This window comes from Anomaloglossus baeobatrachus, chromosome 4 (assembly GCF_048569485.1).
Source record: "Anomaloglossus baeobatrachus isolate aAnoBae1 chromosome 4, aAnoBae1.hap1, whole genome shotgun sequence".
Classification (NCBI taxonomy): Eukaryota; Metazoa; Chordata; class Amphibia; order Anura; family Aromobatidae; genus Anomaloglossus; species Anomaloglossus baeobatrachus.
In genome coordinates this window covers 403,634,247-403,654,145 of record NC_134356.1, presented here as the reverse complement: position 1 = coordinate 403,654,145, position 19,899 = coordinate 403,634,247, and the positions used below count along the sequence as shown (strand labels likewise).

General features: G+C 40.3%; 1 protein-coding gene across 4 annotated transcripts in view; it reads right to left on the bottom strand.

Annotated features, from left to right (window-relative positions):
• The window catches only part of SFMBT2 (Scm like with four mbt domains 2), a 365,966-nt gene that overhangs the window by 7,327 nt on the left and 338,740 nt on the right, over positions 1 to 19,899 (bottom strand). For all 4 annotated transcript variants that reach the window (XM_075345324.1, XM_075345321.1, XM_075345322.1 and 1 more), the window contains 4 exons: positions 7,788 to 7,963; positions 3,597 to 3,760; positions 2,746 to 2,988; positions 777 to 905 (listed from right to left, as the gene is read on the bottom strand). In XM_075345324.1, the coding sequence (XP_075201439.1) occupies positions 777 to 905; positions 2,746 to 2,988; positions 3,597 to 3,760; positions 7,788 to 7,963 (712 nt within the window). The remainder of the gene's footprint in view (positions 1 to 776; positions 906 to 2,745; positions 2,989 to 3,596; positions 3,761 to 7,787; positions 7,964 to 19,899) is intronic.

Here is a 19,899-nt window from a genome sequence, read left to right as displayed (position 1 = left end):
AAAAGAATCAGTTATGATCCCTTGCTGTGCTATCTGTATATTCTCTTTTGCTTCCTTCCGGGCCCAGTATCTGTGGTATGTTCAGACTATGTCCCTGCACAGTCAGACACGGCCTTTACACAGTACATAGCAGGGACACATATATAAGATTATCTCAGCACAGGAACATTTTTTTAAACACATCCAATTGTGTAAATTATTATTATTAAAAGATCTATTGATCAATATGAACTTTGAAATTAACTTTGTTTGTAGGAAAATCACTTTAAGGATAGGCCATCAGTAAAAAACTAGTGGCCAAGCTCTATGATTATTTTGCCCTTGCTGAATGCTTCTTGGTAAGCTGTTTTAGATACGAGTTTATATATTAATCAATCAGGCAAGGCACAGCTGCCGGGGGATGGACAGAATAACAGCCTGAGTCAATCATAAGGCAAGACCTGAGTCTCTGTCTACCTCAGACTCCCTGTAAGCATGTTCCTGAGCCCTAGTTATAGATCATAGCTTTTGCTCCTATGAAGCTAAGAAACAGCAAACAAGGAAGAACTACAGAAAAGAAATATCACATTTGCCATCCCTTGTACCTATTGATTTATATATTATTTCTGAACATTTGACTGGTTGCTGTTTTAAAAACCAATAATTAAAGTTTTAGTGAATGCTAAAAAATTATAGAATGTAGCCAGTCAAAAGTATGCTAAACCTCCAGAATGTACTAAGTATAATAACGGGGTTTTCTGTTATCCATGGTATAATGTACAAAATATTATGTATACCTGTTCTTGAAAAATTTTAGATAAGGGAGCACAATCTGTAGACTTAATAAATTTCACTACATCCGTTACTGTCCATTCTAAGGGGTTGCTCTCTAGGACCAGACATTCTTCTTCCTCTTCTTTTTTAACCTTTAGGAACAAAATAATCAAATATTACTAGCCATTAACCCCAGCTGAATTTCAGACTAAAACATGTTAATGTCTTTATTCAAAAGCATAACTACAACTTTGTATGCAGTGGCTTTGTAGAACATGACATGTTATTTATTGTTCCAAAACATTACATTTTTAAAACTCAAGGACATCTCCAGATTCCTCCTATTCACATGCATATAGTACTCTTTGTATTGATGCTAGGCTATGGCATACAATAATAATTTATTTTTATTCTCAAAAAATGAGTCGATTACAGAAAAAAAGAGAAGTAGAAAGTCCAAGGCAAAAAAATCTTCATAAAAGACTCTTTATTAGGGCTGAGTGGATCCGGACTGTAAAAGGGGAAAATAATTGAATAATAAAGAAAACAAGAGTTAAGTGAGAGTTTCATACTTACGGAGACTAGTGTCATGGCGGCAAACTGCTTCCGGGTCGCGCATTCACTTCTTATACTGCGCAGTTTTCCATGCTTTCCACGCACACCGGCTGTCCTGTAGTCTGTGATTGGTTGCAGGCAGACGCGCCCCGAGCCTGTGACAGTGTCTGCCTGCAGACATCGCTCATTGCGGCTCATTCATAGGCTACACTCACAGCTGGCTGTCGTTCTCTATGGCTGCTAGCTGTGAGATGTAGCAGAGCTGGATACGTCGTTGTGGGACTTCGTCGTGAGGATTATGCTAGACCTGCAGAGTGTTGGGGGTTAATGAAGTGGTGAAGGAGGGTGCGTTTTTGTATTTTTTTTCCAAATAAAGGATTTTTCTCTGTGTTTGTGATTATTTACTGTCACTTATAGATTAGTGATGCAGGTATCTCATAGACACCTGTGCCATCACTAATCTAGGGCTTAGTAGCAGCTGTATGCTGTTATTAACCCCTCATAACCCCGATTTCCATCGCACCAGGGCAATTCAGGAAGAGCCGGTATAGCACTGGGATTGTCATACCTAATAGATGCGGCAATACCGGGTGGCTGCGGGCTGAGAATACCAGCCCCCAGATGGTTTTATCTTGGCTGGGGATGAAAATTAGGGGGGACCGCACGTCGTTTTCTTAAAATTATTTATATAAATTAAAAAAAAAAAGCCGTATGCGGTATCTCTTAGGCCGTAGTCACACATGTAAGGGACTCGAGTCTGACATTGCATCACCGGTACAGGCGACACACTTCTGACAGGAGCGTGCATGTGTTTCTGTGTACAAATGGTCTCTCCAGGGAGGAAGGAGTCAAACCCTAGTGCCACCTATTGGAAGTAGCAATCCTAAAAGTCAAAAGGGGCTTTTTAATAAGCCTTTTCATATTACTAAGGAATTATGCTAGATCAGAACCCCAATTTGCAGACACGGTGTTTCAGGGTGATTGCCCCTCATCAGTGCATAGTATGGGTATCTGATCTGGTTTATGAGAAGCTATTGCAGGGACAATGATAACGGCTATTCTCCATGTTTGGGGTCCATGTAAGGACACTAGGTATCTGGTACGGACGCCGAACTTTAGAGGGGCATTTAATAATTGTAAGAAAATAGAGTGCAGCATATATAAGAAGGCTTGATCATTTAATTTTTATACATGCAATGAATAAGGCCTTCATAGTCAAAATGCATCTGTGTACATTTTTAATTTCTAAAGCTACAATTTCAAGAATTTTTATGATTGCTTGATGGAAATTTAAATAAAGAGGTTTTTATGAAGATTTTTTTCTGCGCTGCACTTTCTACTTCACTTGGTTATCTCTGTACTATGGGATCCATTAATTATTTCTTCCAAGAGGGAGCTGACTGTTTCCATTTTTTGGTTTATTTCATAAAAACTTACATCTTTCCCATTTGTGGTATCGACCTCTTCAGCATATGAAAGAGAGCGTGTTTTCCGGACTCTTCTTGCCCTCTCTACTAGAGGTGGCCTGTCAGACCCAATGCTATTTCTCAGCGTTACTGCTCTCCTTGGACGAATAGAGGGAACTTCAACAGAGGAGGTGTCAGTATGATCATCACGTACTTCAGAACTTGTCTCCTCACTGCCTGTATCATCTTCAAGGCCATCATCATCTGCACTCTCCTATTAACATGGTAAATTTATTTAATATTAGAAAATATGACAAAAAAAAATCATTTTTATATGTGATCTAAAAAAAAATGACCCATACACTTAAAATAAAATTATTGTCTTGAATTTTAAATGGGCATTGCTATAGTACAGCCAGTTCCTGGAGTCATCCTTTGCTATCATTTTCACATACTGCTGTTTTTTTAATTTTATTGTACTCATGGAATGGCCCTCAGTCTCTAAATTTATTATATAAATGGGACATAAACTGTAAATGGAAAGTTTGTTCTAGAGCTCAGGTCAATTTCTGCACAGACTACATTATTTTTAGTTCAATCGTATCCACTTTGCATACAGAGATATTTGCAAAAATGAAATAAAAATTTTCATCAAATATATAAGTTACCAGTTTTCTATTTTCAATAACAATCCATTAATTATGGTTTTTCAAAATAGTGTAAAAAAATGAATTATAATAATCAAATTTCCAAATGAAGTGATCAGTATTTCAATTGCTATGTTTATATTGTTCATATATGAAATAATTAATATAATATACTAACATTTTTTTTTAAACAAAATTGTGCATTTAATTTTCTGGACTTCTTTATTTTCCATACCTCAGGAAAGCCAACTGGGCTAATATCGGCCACTGATGTATGCCTCTTCTTTTGTACAAAAATGGATTTTCTCCTTTTTCTGCGTCTTGTTGGTCTGGTCTGGGTATTGTCTGCAGGGTCTTCCCCGGTAGACTTTGTAAGCTTTTTCCGCTTTCCATAATAATCTACAGTAAAAAATAGCAATAATTCATTGAGTACTTTTTCATTAAGAAAAGAAAATGTCTACATACTACCCTTTTCAAACCTAGTTCAAACAGTATATTCCTTCTTTTATACTGTTTCCTCTTTAGGATGTACACCCTGCTTTAGCTATAAAATAAAAACAACCTATATGTTAAGCCGCTCTAAACTGTTATTTGTGAACCTGGCCTTTGCATCCCAGAATTTTCTTCTTGGGAAAACTTCATAGAAGACAGACAAATCTTTCACATGTTTTCTTTAGATTTGCTGAAATAGTCTTCCAGGGAGGAATCTGATTCTGTCATTGTAACACCTGTAATGCTGCCACCAGGGGGAGCCAGAGCTCTGCAGCAGATGACACTACACAGAGCAATGAGAATCAGGAAGGAAATGCACAGCGTTCTCATGCACTGCCTAATCAGCATAGCTGAGAGGCAGAACTGCAGGGTATGTGAGGAATAGTGAGACAGGCTGGGTCAAACACCGTACGGGCAGAAGCAGGACCAGAGGAGCGAGCAGAAGCGAAGTCAAAGTCAGGCTAAGGTCAGTACCGGAGGAAGCAACCGAGTGGGGATATAGGAGGGGGGTCACAGGACAGGAGGGACGACCAGGGGACAGAACACAGACAAGGGCACGGGGGCACAGGAACACACAGATCAGGATATCACTCACAGGACCAGCAATCACAGGCAAAGCAGAGCTAAGCTTATAGCCGGCGCTAGTTCACTGGAAGTGTCAGCTTTTAAGGCATCCAGGGGCCGGAAGTGAGGCCTGAGAGAAGGCTCCGCCCCCTAGCCATGTGTATAGGGAGGCGAATCATGACAACACCATGGCGCATGCGCACGATCCATTACAATGTCTTCCGATTAGTGCAAACAGGTGCACATTGGCAGCAATTGTCATATAGATATAAATAATGTGTGAGTATATCAAAAACATATTGCAAATGTTAAATATGGATGTGTCCTCTTCCTACATTATTACATATAAGGGAAATTATCATGAGAGTACTTTATTAAATGGGTTTTCTCATGAACAAAGTTAATTTTACTGTTTATTTTAATCAATAGATCTTGGATTAAAATAATTTCCACAATTGGATGTATTTAAAAAAATGTGCTGAGATAATCTTATATGTCTGCGCTGCTATGTACTGTGTAAGGCCTCCGACACACTCACGTGAAAATCATGCACATGCCGCGAGACACGTATTTACCCTGCGTGTTGTGTGTAGGTAAGTACGTGTCTCTGGTACGTGCGGGCCACGTGTGTTCTCCGTGTGCTATCCGCGATAACACACCGGTAATTTGCATACTCACGTGGTCCTTCCTGCTGTCCGTGGTGCTGATCTTCGGCTCCAGCCCTGCCGTCTCCCCGCTGCTGCCAGCAGCAGTGAAGTGAATATTAAATGAGAATAATGAGCGGTGGTCGGCAGCAAGTGACAGCAGCGGCAGAGACAGGAGTGCTGGAGAAGGTGAGTAACGATTTTTTTTTTTTACTCTGACATGTGTGTTTTCTCCGGCGCGTGTCACACGGGACCGCATCCACACTACATCCGTGTGGTATGGGTGCGGGCCATGTGACACCCGTGCTGCCGGAGCAACACGGACATGTCAGCGTTCTTAACACACGGAGACACGTAAGTACGGAACAGACACACGTTCCATTCCAAAATACTTACGTGTCTCCTTATAGGGATTACCTAGGTCCCCGTGTGCACGTGTCTCCGGTCCGTGTACAAAATGGCACACACAGACGGCAGGCACATGAGTGTGTCGGAGGCCTAATGGTTATTTCTGATCCTAGAGTGACATTGTCTGATCATACCACATTTCCTGGGCCAGTGAGGAGATAAAAAAAGTATACAGACATGACAGCTTGGGATCGCACATGATTCTTACTTAAAGGCAAAACATTTTTTTAAAAACAAACTGGCAAATGTTTTATCTCACAAAAAGAATCTGCTGTAATCCTGTGCTGTAATGTCTGTATACTCTCTTTGGCATCCTCTCCTGCCCAGAAAATGTGGAATGATCAGACCATGTCACTGTACTGTCAGACACAGCCATTACACAGTACATAGCAGGGGTTATTTATAAGATTATCTCAGCACAAGGGCATTTTTTTTAAACTCATCCAATTGTGGAACTTGTTATTGCTAGAACTATTGATTAAAATGAACTCTGAAATGAAATTTGTTTATGGGAAAACCCCTTTAAGTCATTTTAGCCTCTGGCTGCATTACTCTTATTTATCAATGTTTAGATGTTAGACTTCTGTCTAGAACTGATTTTACACTTCTCACCTTTCCCCCTGCTGGAGAAAGTTTTCACCAATTTTGATCAATATTTATTTTTTTATTTATTTTACTCACTTTATATAGCGTTGTTAATTCCACAGCACTTTACAGATGTGATCATCACTGTCCCCATTGGAGCTAACAATCTAAATTCCCTGTCAGTATATCTTTGGAGTGTGTGAGGAAACTGGAACACTCTGAGGAAACCCACACAAATAGGGGGAGAACATAGAAACTCCTTGCAGATGTTGTCCTTAGTGGGATTTGAACTCATGACTGCAACACTGCTAGACTGTTCAATATGACTAAGGGCCGCTTTACACGCTACGACATTGCTAAAGCGATGTCGTTGGGGTCACGGAATTTGTGACGCACATCCGGCCGCGTTAGCGATGTCGTTGCGTGTGACACCTATGAGCGATTTTGAATCGTTGCAAAAACGTTCAAAATCACTAATCGGTGACATGGGGGTCCATTCCCAATCATCGTTGCAGGTACGATGTTGTTCGTCATTCCTGCAGCAGCACACATCGCTATGTGTGACACCGCAGGAGCGAGGAACCTCACCATCCCTGCTTCCGCCAGCAATGAGGAAGGAAGGAGGTGGGCGGGATGTTACGTCCCGCTCATCTCCGCCCCTACGGTTCTATTGGCCGGCCGCTTAGTGACGTCGCGGTGACGCCGAACGCAACTCCCCCTTGAGGGAGGGATTGTTCGGCAGCCACAGCGACGTCGCTTAACAGGTAAGTGCGTGTGACGCTGCCGTAGCGATAATGTTCACTACGGCAGCTATCACCACATATCGGCCGTACGACGGGGGTGGGTGCTATCGCGCTCGACATCACTAGCAATTGCTAGAGATGTCACAGCTTGTAAAGCGGCCCTAAATCTGTGAAAATGCCTGAATCCTACCACTAGCTCAAAATAAAAATAGTGGACTTTGTGCAAAATGGTGCATGATCTTTATAAATGGCTATAAAACTAAAAATAACACACAATGCACCAAATTTCTGGCACAAAACATGATAAATGCCCCCCATTATTTTTTCTTTTGCAATGAAAAAATAGTAAAAATCTTCAAATCCATATCTCCTACTGTCATTTATGATTTTCTAATTTTAATTTATCCATTGATTGTAAAGAGGAATTTTGTGTTTCAAACCAACTGAAATAAATGTGATCCATTCATTAAAAATGAGTTATTTTTATTTTTTTTTCCCCCGTAATAAAAAGTATTTAGAACTAAATGAGAATATATAGTACTATAAAAGCGTGAATGAGCCCTATATTTGGTGAAAATGCATACTTGCTTATTGTGAACATGGAAGGAACTGTAAGCATAATGCGACTTGCTGTACTTCGATTCTAAAGTATAATGTTACGGTGGAATGTGCGAGGAACACATCATTAATTGTAACCCATTGTACAGAATATATCCCCTACATAGTCCTAATAAAAGCTGGTGCACTGATAGTGTTCGGAGACAGTTCATTATAGGGCTAATTCTGTGACTGCTCACTTCCAGGGAGATTTACTTCTTAATCCAGTGTCAATAAAAAAATAAATAGTTTCCTGTGTCTGTAATTGTTTGTAGTCCTAATGCACCTGTCATACAGCTGCAGATGATAAATTCATTCCAAACACGGACTGAAGGAATGCTGTTCTCTACACATGTTGAGCCGCATGAACGCACAGTGCCACAGGATACTTACTGTATTTGGTTTTTGTGTGTATGGAGCAGTTTTCCGGACATACATCAGTGACCAGGAGTGAACTAAACAAATTGGGGCAACATTCCAATTTTGCACACACTTTGCGGCAAAAATCGGCAACCTGGTCGGATGTGCGGACAATCTTCACCGTCGCCCTGTAGGTTTTCCCTTTGTATCTGGAGGGGATACAAACATGAAATGCTGAAATTACTTTCTCCATAGATACACACCTGCCTTCTGCTCTCTAGAGAACCATTGTCACATGGATGGGATTTCACGTAATTGCCAATTATATCCCAGATCACCAGGCAGCTGTACAAATCACATATGGCAACACAGGTAATAACAAAGTACATCGGTTCTGTAACACTAGGTATGTTTGTTTTGACTACAATTCTAATGTATTATTTATTTCCGATCAATAACTTTTTGTTGAGAAATATATTTTTTATTCTTATTGAAAAACAATTGTTTTTTATGTGAACAGCGGCCACAAGATTATTAAGAATAATCCTATGAAATGTACAGTAATCATATGATGGGTGTCTTCTTCACATAAATAGTTAGTTGCTCAAAAACCGGCAGATGTGTGCCCAACTTCCAATACTATCAAGCACACAAATGAGAAAGGAGTATGCCACATAGAGTACATCCATTTTTATTCTTGTTCTATTCAAAGTGTGTCAGCATTTTAATAATATGAAAAACCATAGAATGCCACTAAAATTGAATGGATGATTGTAATAGCTCCATTAATATTTCCATTGTAGATCATGTTGGGAGTGTGCCCAGACTTCGTCCAAGGTGGTTGGGGATTAGAAGAGCCCTGTACTATTAAATAAAGAGGCCTGATAGTAAAAGAAGATTACTAAGTAGTCACATGCCAGCCCACTCTGAAACAGGAGATCTATGCAATACCACCATGCCAAAATGGAGGACCGTTAAGAAGCCTATGAAGTCCCTGACAGACATCTATGTGGCCGTGTACCAGCAATAAAATGACGCACAATGTTCTCCAGTCCTAGCACATCACACAGCAGAGCGTTCACACACCGCACGCAGCTGACAATGAGCAGGACATCACCATCCCCCGGGAAGGGATCTCTCCCACACTGCGCTCACTCGCATACATACCACTCCTTAGAAAACAGGCACAAGTTCCACTATAACTCCAAGGTCTGTTCCATTATCATGACAAGACTTGCTACATAAAGGCTCAATTTAACGGTGTTGAAAGATCAGGATAGGAGGTATGGACATTGGGAAATTAATTCCTCTCTCAACCTTCATATAGCTTTCAAGAAGCAGAATATATAGTCTCAATGAAGTGGCTTATTATCTTAAAGAATTATGGTACATCAGATCTCATATGTAAACAATGGTACACTCATTTTCCTTCCAATTTGATAAACCAAGAGACAGGGTGAACCATACTGAACAAATTTGGATGAAAATTAGAGGTGATCAGATCTTTTGAAATTTAAATTCATCGACTTCACCAAATTTTCCCCCCAAAAATTATTTTATGTAAATAAATTTGCTCAAATCTCAATACTAGAAAGCTTGAATTTGCCTGCAAAATACACGAGGGGGAGTGGAGAGAGAGAACCCCGCTGAGCTTACACTTTACAAGTGAGAGAAGACCCCACTGACCATAAGAGCTTACACACTACAGAAGAGAGAGGGTACTAAGGGTGCTCTCACACTGGACTGTAAAATGGAAGAGTGCAATGCGGGAAAATCTCACATTGTACTCAGACCAATGTTATTCAATGAGGAAGAACAGATCTGTGAGTTTTTCCTCAGCTCTAATCAAACTCAGGAGAAAACTCCAGCATGCTGCAATTGCACACATTTATTGGACGAGACTCACGAACGCAAGTCTATGGGAGTGATAAAAAAGATTGATGGCACACGGACCATCCATATGCCATCCGTTTTTCACGGATACATTGGCATGGTCCTGTAAATGGTCCTGTAAATGATTGTAGAATAATAGTTGCTGAGAAAAAAAGTGCATTGCATATGCATGTCATACGAAAAGAAATTGCACACTCGCATAGCACTCGCATGACAAAAGCTTACCAATACGGATTCCACTTGTCAACTTTTCACGACAGTGTGAGAGTACCATGAAAATGACATACAAACTGTGCTCCACTGATCTATGATAGCCCAGACACTGACCACAATCGTACAAGGTATGATAAGCCATAGGATGTCATACCTGCAGGGCATTATTGGGAAGCTTGTGCAACAAGACAAAATGATGTTAAACCACTTTCTAATGCTTCAGAAGTGTGGGAAGTGCTGCAGAATGTTCGAATTTGCAAGAAACCGCAAAATTCGACTCAAACTCGATCCTCTGCAAATCGATGTGCTCATCTCTAATGAAAATGCAAATGCCCATAATTCTATTATTGACCCTTTAAATACTGTTAAAGACAACTTGTCTTCAATCAGAGCAAAATTAGCAGATATGCAACACCAATCACAAGTTGAATTCATTTTAGATTAGATTAATTGTATCCCTTTTTCCTAACATCACACAATGAGATCCTACTATTGATAGAGTGCTTAGGCTACCTAAGTCTAAGTATTACAGAGAATAAGCCAGATGATGTCATACTCCATCTTTATAGAATTAAAAGTGATCCCCTGACAGCATCCAGGGAGATTGCTATGTTACCAGACCTCTTTCATCAAGTCTTCCTCTTTATCGATTTCTCCCAGGGAACAATACAAGAAAGAAGGAAACTGTACGCAATTACATCTCAACTGCAGGAGACATTCCATATTAATGTGGTTTCCTAATGAAGCAGAGTCTCATTAAGGAGGGTTCCACACATATATTTCAATCTATGGAAGTGAATCTGAGTTTTTGTGGAAAATGACATCTTTGTACATGAAGCAACAGCCTCAAAGAAGAAGAATGTAGCGCTTACACTCTACAAGAAAGCTTGAAGAATACAGTTCTTCTAATACACTATGTAGTAACCTATGGACCATTGTCACTTTTTTGATGTATCTCCTGATCTACAGTAGTCACCGTGACTGAACATTACTTGGTCTGTTCTCCTTGAGATGTTTTGTTCTATCTTGTGGGGGTTTTTTTTTACAGTAACTTCAATATAAAAGCTTATATTGATTTTTACTAATGTTTCTTAATTTAAAAGGGTCTTAACCATTCCTTTAAAAGATGACCACAAAGTAATGGGCCATAATCATTCCTTTAGAAGATCATCACAAAGAAGGCCCATTCAGTAGAACTGGTATACTTTGCATTCAGAAAATACACCTTCTCCCCTCTTGATGTTCATAGAGTTAACCATAAATCATTGCCAGAAATGTTTCCATCCCATGCAGAGAAAAAAGCAGCAGGAGTACTTATAGTTGTTAGGACAAAGTTGTATTTCAGCTGTTAGAATTGATAACTGCTCCGGTCTGAGCATACTGATATGAGAGCACAGAGGCTTGACATCTTGACAGGCGATAGTTCAGTGCTCACTACACAAATGCTCGGGCAGCCAACTCCTCTCATCTTCATTATCAGTCTTTTGAGTATGTTTACAAAGAGTTTAGGGTTTTTTTGGCATTCTTTTTTGTCGCATTTATCAGAGTGTTTTTTTGGCTTCAATTGATTCAATCATATGTGGATTGTGTTTTCAAGCTGAAATGCCTCAAGAATTGACAATACATATGGAATATATAGCACCAAATGCACTTACAGGCTTGTTGAAATCAATAGGGTACTTATTTAAAGCAATTTTTCAAGTACTTTGCGCTGCAGAATCGGCTTCAAAAACTGCATAGGAAAGCCTTAAGGGGGCTTTACACGTTAGCGATATCGGTATATCGCTGCCCGTTGCGCACAATATCGCGCATCCCCGTCACACAGCTTACCTGCCCTGCGACGTCGCTCTAACCGGCGATCCACCTCCTTTCTAAGAGGGCTGGTCGTGCGGCGTCACAGTGACGTCACACGGCAGGTGTCCAATAGAAGCGGAGGGGTGGAGATGAGCGGTACGTAACATCTCGCCCACCTCCTTCCTTCCGGATTGCCGGTGGAGGCAGGTAAGGAGATGTTCGTCGCTCCTGCGGTGTCACACATAGCGATGTGTGCTGCCTCAGGAACGAGGAACAACATCGCTAATGAGAGGTAAATGATTTTTTGTTTTAGGACGACCGCTACGCTGCAAACGATTTTTGCCGCTTTTGCGATCGTTTTAGATCGCACATAAGTGTCACACGCTGCGATATCGTTAATGACGCCGAATGTGCGTCACTAACGACGTGACACCGACGATAAAACATTAACGATATCGTAGCGTGTAAAGCCCCCTTTACTGTGAACATACCTTTTATCTATCTGATTATATATATATATATATATATATATATATATATATATATATATATATATATATAATCTCTCTATCTGCTGCAACTGCTAGCACTTAGGACTAAGCATGTAGTTTGTGCCTTCTGACCTATAGGCCAAAATTACTCCCCGAGTTCCTTCCACAAGTTCGGATTTGAAGATCTTATGCCCGAAGCACATGTATCGTTACTATTGTTACTACTGTTATAGTTTGCGTTTTCCCACCAATTTTTTTTTTTATTTTTACTGATATCTGACATAAAATGTAAAAAAAATAATAAATTATACACTGTTATATAATTTTTTTCAATTATATGTTAAATGTTACTATCATAAGCCCAAACTATAATTCTAACAAGGGTTAGAAAAAAGTATGTAAATATAAAATGTGTTAGAATGTCAGAATGTTAATGGGGTTTTTTTTAACAGGGGACACTTTTTTAATGTCAGGACTAGAGTTGAGCGCGGTTCGCGGTTCGTGGTTCTCCAGTTCTAGGCTCGAGTGATTTTTGGGGTTGTTCGAGATCGAACTAGAACTCGAGCTTTTTGCAAAAGCTCGATAGTTCTAGATAAGTTCGAGAACAGTTCTAGCAGCAAAAAGCAGGGCTTTTTACAGCTACAGTGTGCAGGAGCCATCGCTGGCAGCCTGCCAGAAGCTGGTAACCAAGATAAACATCGGGTATCCAACCAAAGCGCTTTGGTTAGTAACCCGATGTTTACCCTAGTTACGTGCAGGAAGCCCACACTTCCCCGCTCAGCTCGCTCCGCCCCCTCCTGCCCGCGGCATGTACACACGTACACACACACACACACACACACACATGGTCCCGCTCGGCTTACCTGCGGTCGGCCCGGGGGCAGCAGTCCTTGGCACTGGAAACTGTGCCTGCCGGCCCTTTAAGGCCACTGTGTTCTCCTGCATTGAGCATCATCTGTGGGCGGAGCTAGCGCCCGGCGTCCTGCTCGGTCGCACAGATGAAGGAGTCACAGTGCCAGCCAGCGACCCCCAGCACATCGCTTCCCTCCGGCGCTGTGTGGGCCCCATCTGCACCGTGACCTGATCAGTATGTGGGACATCACTCCCTCCCCGCCCCTCCCTGTCCCCCCGTGCGTGTGTGGGCCCCGCAGAGCCGTGTGTGGCCCCCGGAGCCGCGTGTGTGGGCCCCGCAGAGCCGTGTGTGTGACCCCCGGAGCCGCGTGTGTGGGCCCCGCAGAGCAAGGTGTGTGTTTGTATGTATGCATGCAGCAGAGCAGTATGCGTGTCTATATGTATGTATGTATGCAGCAGAGCAGTATGCGTGTCTGTATGTATGTATGTATATATGCAGCAGAGCAGTGTGCGTGTCTATATGTATGTATATATGCAGCAGAGCAGTATACGTGTCTGTATGTATGTATGTATATATGCAGCAGAGCAGTATGCGTGTCTGTATGTATGTATATATGCAGCAGAGCAGTATGCGTGTCTGTATGTATGTATATATGCAGCAGAGCAGTATGCGTGTCTGTATGTATGTATATATGCAGCAGAGCAGTATGCGTGTCTGTATGTATGTATGTATATATGCAGCAGAGCAGTATGTGTGTCTGTATGTATGTATGTATATATGTAGCAAAGTAGTATGCATGTCTGTATGTATGTATATATATATGCAGCAGAGCAATATGCGTGTCTGTATGTATGTATGCATGTATGTATGCAGCAGAGCAGTATACGTGTCTGTATGTATGTATATATGTAGCAGAGTAGTATGCGTGTCTGTCTGTATATATATATGCAGCAGAGCAATATGCGTGTCTGTCTGTATGTATGCATGTATGTATGCAGCAGAGCAGTATACGTGTCTGTATGTATGTATGTATATATGCAGCAGAGCAGTATGCGTGTCTGTATGTATGTATGTATATATGCAGCAGAGCAGTATGCGTGTCTATATGTATGTATGTATGCAGCAGAGCAGTATGCGTGTCTGTATGTATGTATGTATATATGCAGCAGAGCAGTATGCGTGTCTGTATGTATGTATGTATATATGCAGCAGAGCAGTATGCGTGTCTGTATGTATGTATATATGCAGCAGAGCAGTATGCGTGTCTATATGTATGTATGTATGCAGCAGAGCAGTATGCGTGTCTGTATGTATGTATATATGCAGCAGAGCAGTATGCGTGTCTGTATGTATGTATGTATATATGCAGCAGAGCAGTATGCGTGTCTGTATGTATGTATATATGCAGCAGAGCAGTATGCGTGTCTGTATGTATGTATGTATATATGTAGCAAAGTAGTATGCATGTCTGTATGTATGTATATATATATGCAGCAGAGCAATATGCGTGTCTGTATGTATGTATGCATGTATGTATGCAGCAGAGCAGTATACGTGTCTGTATGTATGTATATATGTAGCAGAGTAGTATGCGTGTCTGTCTGTATATATATATGCAGCAGAGCAATATGCGTGTCTGTCTGTATGTATGCATGTATGTATGCAGCAGAGCAGTATACGTGTCTGTATGTATGTATGTATATATGCAGCAGAGCAGTATGCGTGTCTGTATGTATGTATATATGTAGCAGAGTAGTATGCGTGTCTGTCTGTATATATATATGCAGCAGAGAAATATGCGTGTCTGTCTGTATGTATGCATGTATGTATGCAGCAGAGCAGTATACGTGTCTGTATGTATGTATATATATATGCAGCAGAGCAGTATGCGTGTCTGTATGTATGTATGTATATATGCAGCAGAGCAGTATGCGTGTCTGTATGTATGTATGTATATATGCAGCAGAGCAGTATGCGTGTCTGTATGTATGTATATATGCAGCAGAGCAGTATGCGTGTCTATATGTATGTATGTATGCAGCAGAGCAGTATGCGTGTCTGTATGTATGTATATATGCAGCAGAGCAGTATGCGTGTCTGTATGTATGTATGTATATATGCAGCAGAGCAGTATGCGTGTCTGTATGTATGTATATATGCAGCAGAGCAGTATGCGTGTCTGTATGTATGTATGTATATATGTAGCAAAGTAGTATGCATGTCTGTATGTATGTATATATATATGCAGCAGAGCAATATGCGTGTCTGTATGTATGTATGCATGTATGTATGCAGCAGAGCAGTATACGTGTCTGTATGTATGTATATATGTAGCAGAGTAGTATGCGTGTCTGTCTGTATATATATATGCAGCAGAGAAATATGCGTGTCTGTCTGTATGTATGCATGTATGTATGCAGCAGAGCAGTATACGTGTCTGTATGTATGTATATATATATGCAGCAGAGCAGTATGCGTGTCTGTATGTATGTATGTATATATGCAGCAGAGCAGTATGCGTGTCTGTATGTATGTATGTATATATGCAGCAGAGCAGTATGCGTGTATGTATGTATATATGCAGCAGAGCAGTGTGCGTGTCTGTATGTATGTATGTATGTATGCAGCAGAGCAATATGCGTGTCTGTCTGTATGTATGCATGTATGTATGCAGCAGAGCAGTATGCGTGTCTGTATGTATGCATGTATATATGCAGCAGAGCAGTATGCGTGTCTGTATGTATGCATGTATGTATGCAGCAGAGCAGTATATGTGTCTGTATGTATGCATGTATGTATGCAGCAGAGCAGTATGCGTGTCTGTCTGTATGTATGTATGCAGCAGAGCAGTGTGTGTGTGTGTCTGTATGTATGTATGCAGCAGAGCAGTATGTGTGTGTCTGTCTATATGTATGTATGTAGCAGAGCAGTGTGTGTGTGTCTGTCTATATGTATGTATGCATGCAGAGCAGTATGTGTGTGTCTGTATGTATGTATGCAGCATAGCAGTGTGTGTCTCTGTATGTATGCATGTATGATGTGTATCTATGTATGTCAGTGTATATGACTGTATAGATTTGTCTGTTTATATGTATTTTTGTGAGTTTGTCTTTAAATATGTATATGTACGTGTATGTATCTGTGTATGTGTGTGTGTCTGCGTGTGTATGGGACCCACTGAGACTCTTCCGAACGGGGCCCACAAAAACCTGGAGCCGGCCCTGCCTGCGGTGATGAAGTCCCGCCATCCCGACCTCAGCGCTGTCACTGTCCTCCATGGTCGCCGCTTGTCACATCACCTTCTCTCGCTTCCGACCCGAGACTGACTAGCGGTGACGTCACGGGCCTCTCGCGATTATATGCTGCTGTCAGCAGCTAATATACCTCGCTGACAGCAGCACTTGTCATGCCCTGCAGTGACCTGGGCTGACCCATTGATGTTAGCTCAGGTCACTGCATTGCTCTCCCAGCCAATGGGGAACATCCTGCTCTTCATTGACTGGGACAGTGTGGATCGTCATGGCAACCCCTTGGATTACACCAGACCTGGATTTGTTTTTCATTCTAATAAATAAGTTAAAGAGGGAATGTTTTGGGGAGTGTTTTTTCAAATAAAAATGTGTTTGTCGTCTATTTTTTTTATTACTGACTGGGTTGGTGATGTCGGGTATCTGATAGACGCCTGACCTCACCAACCCCATGGCTTGATGCCAGGTGACATTACACACCTGGTATTAACCCCATATATTACCCCGTTTGCCACCGCACCAGGGCGCGGGATGAGCTGGGGCGAAGCACCAGGATTGGCGCATCTAATGGATGCGCCACTTCTGGGGCGGCTGCGGCCTGCTATTTTTAGGCTGGGGAGAGTCCAATAACCATGGACCTCCCTAGTCTGAGAATATCAGGCCCCAGCTGTCTGCTTTACCTTGGCTGGTGATCCAATTTTGGGGGACCCCTACGTGTTTTTTTTTTTAATTATTTATTTAATTTAAAATAACAGCGTGGGGTGCCCTCAGTTTTGGATTACCAGCCAAGGTGAGGTTGCCAGCTGTGGTCTGCAGGCTGCAGCCGTCTGCTTTACCCTAGCTGGCTACAAAACTAGGGGGAACCCTACGTCATTTTTTTTTCATTTTTTTGGCTAAATACAAAGCTAAGCACCCCTTAGTGCCACATGAAAGGCACCAAAGGGTGCTCCACTTTTTCTCCACTTTTTCTCCATTTTTTTCTCCACTTTTTCTACATTTTTTTTCTCCATTTTTTCTCCATTTTTTCTCCACTTTTTCTTCACTTTTTCTCCACTTTTTATCCATTTTTTCTCCACTTTTTCTCCACTTTTTCTCCACTTTTTCTCCACTTTTTCTCCACTTTTTATCCATTTTTTCTCCACTTTTTCTCCACTTTTTCTCCATTTTTTTCTCCACTTTTTCTACATTTTTTTCTCCATTTTTTCTCCACTTTTTCTCCATTTTTACTCCACTTTTTCTCCACTTTTTCTCCATTTTTTTCTCCACTTTTTCTCCATTTTTTTCTCTACTTTTTCTCTACTTTTTCTCCACTTTTTCTCCACTTTTTCTCCACTTTTTCTCCATTTTTTCTCTACTTTTTCTCCACTTTTTCTCCTTTTTTTTCTCCACTTTTTCTCTACTTTTTCTCCACTTTTTCTCCACTTTTTCTCCTTTTTTTTCTCCACTTTTTCTCCACTTTTTCTCCACTTTTTCTCCTTTTTTTTCTCCACTTTTTCTCCACTTTTTCTCCATTTTTTCTCCACTTTTTCTCCACTTTTTTCCCATTTTTTTCTCCACTTTTTCTCCACTTTTTCTACATTTTTTTCTCCACTTTTTCTCCACTTTTTCTCCATTTTTACTCCACTTTTTCTCCACTTTTTCTCCATTTTTTTCTCCACTTTTTCTCCACTTTTTCTCCACTTTTTCTCCACCTTTTTCTCCACTTTTTCTCCACTTTTTCTCCACTTTTTCTCCATTTTTTCTCCACTTTTTCTCCACTTTTTCTCCACTTTTTCTCCATTTTTTTCTCCACTTATTCTCCACTTTTTCTCCATTTTTTTCTCCACTTATTCTCCACTTATTCTCCACTTTTTCTCCACTTTTTCTCCACTTTTTCTCCACTTATTTTCCACTTATTTTCCACTTTTTCTCCACTTATTCTCCAGTTTTTATCCACTTTTTCTCCACTTTTTCTCCACTTTTTCTCCACTTATTTTCCACTTTTTCTCCACTTTTTCTCCACTTATTCTCCACTTTTTCTCCACGTTTTCTCCACTTTTTCTCCACTTTTTCTCCATTTTTTCTCCACTTTTTTCTCCACTTTTTCTCCACTTTTTCTCCATTTTCTCTCCACTTTTTTCTCCACTTTTTCTCCACTTTTTATCCATTTTTTCTCCACTTTTTCTCCACTTTTTATCCATTTTTTTCTCCATTTTTTCTCCACTTTTTCTCCATTTTTACTCCACTTTTTCTCCACTTTTTCTCCATTTTTTTCTCCACTTTTTCTCCATTTTTTCTCCACTTTTTTTCCACTTCTTGTCCATTTTTTTCTCCACATTTTCTCCACTTTTTCTCCACTTTTTCTCCACATTTTCTCCACTTTTTCTCCACTTTTTCTCCACTTTTTCTCCATTTTTTTCTCCACTTTTTCTCCACTTTTTCTCCACTTTTTCTCCATTTTTTTCTCCACTTTTTCTCCACTTTTTCTCCACTTTTTCTCCATTTTTTTCTCCACTTATTCTCCACTTTTTCTCCATTTTTTTCTCCACTTATTCTCCACTTAATCTCCACTTTTTCTCCACTTTTTCTCCACTTTTTCTCCACTTTTTCTCCACTTATTTTCCACTTATTTTCCACTTTTTCTCCACTTATTCTCCAGTTTTTCTCCACTTTTTCTCCACTTTTTCTCCACTTTTTCTCTACTTTTTCTCTACTTTTTCTCCACTTTTTCTCCACTTTTTCTCCATTTTTTCTCCACTTTTTCTCCACTTTTTCTCCACTTATTCTCCACTTATTCTCCACTTTTTCTCCACGTTTTCTCCACATTTTCTCCACTTTTTCTCCACTTTTTCTCCACATTTTCTCCACTTTTTCTCCACTTTTTCTCCACTTTTTCTCCATTTTTTTCTCCACTTTTTCTCCACTTTTTCTCCACTTTTTCTCCATTTTTTTCTCCATTTTTTTCTCCACTTTTTCTCCACTTTTTCTCCACTTTTTCTCCACTTTTTCTCCACTTTTTCTCCACTTATTCTCCACTTATTCTCCACTTTTTCTCCACGTTTTCTCCACTTTTTCTCCACTTTTTCTCCATTTTTTCTCCACTTTTTTCTCCACTTTTTCTCCACTTTTTCTCCATTTTTTCTCCACTTTTTCTCCACTTTTTCTCCACTTTTTCTCCACTTTTTCTCCTTTTTTTCTCCACTTTTTCTCCACTTATTCTCCACTTATTCTCCACTTTTTCTCCACTTATTCTCCACGTTTTCTCCACGTTTTCTCCACTTTTTCTCCACTTTTTCTCCATTTTTTCTCCACTTTTTTCTCCACTTTTTCTCCACTTTTTCTCCACTTTTTTCTCCACTTTTTTCTCCACTTTTTCTCCACTTTTTCTCCACTTTTTCTCCACTTTTTCTCCTTTTTTTCTCCACTTTTTCTCCACTTATTCTCCACTTATTCTCCACTTTTTCTCCACTTATTCTCCACTTTTTCTCCATTTTTTTCTCCACTTATTCTCCACTTTTTCTCCACTTTTTCTCCACTTTTTCTCCACTTTTTCTCCACTTATTCTCCACTTTTTCTCCACTTATTCTCCACTTTTTCTCCACTTATTCTCCACTTATTCTCCACTTTTTCTCCACTTTTTCTCCATTTTTTTCTCCACTTTTTCTCCACTTTTT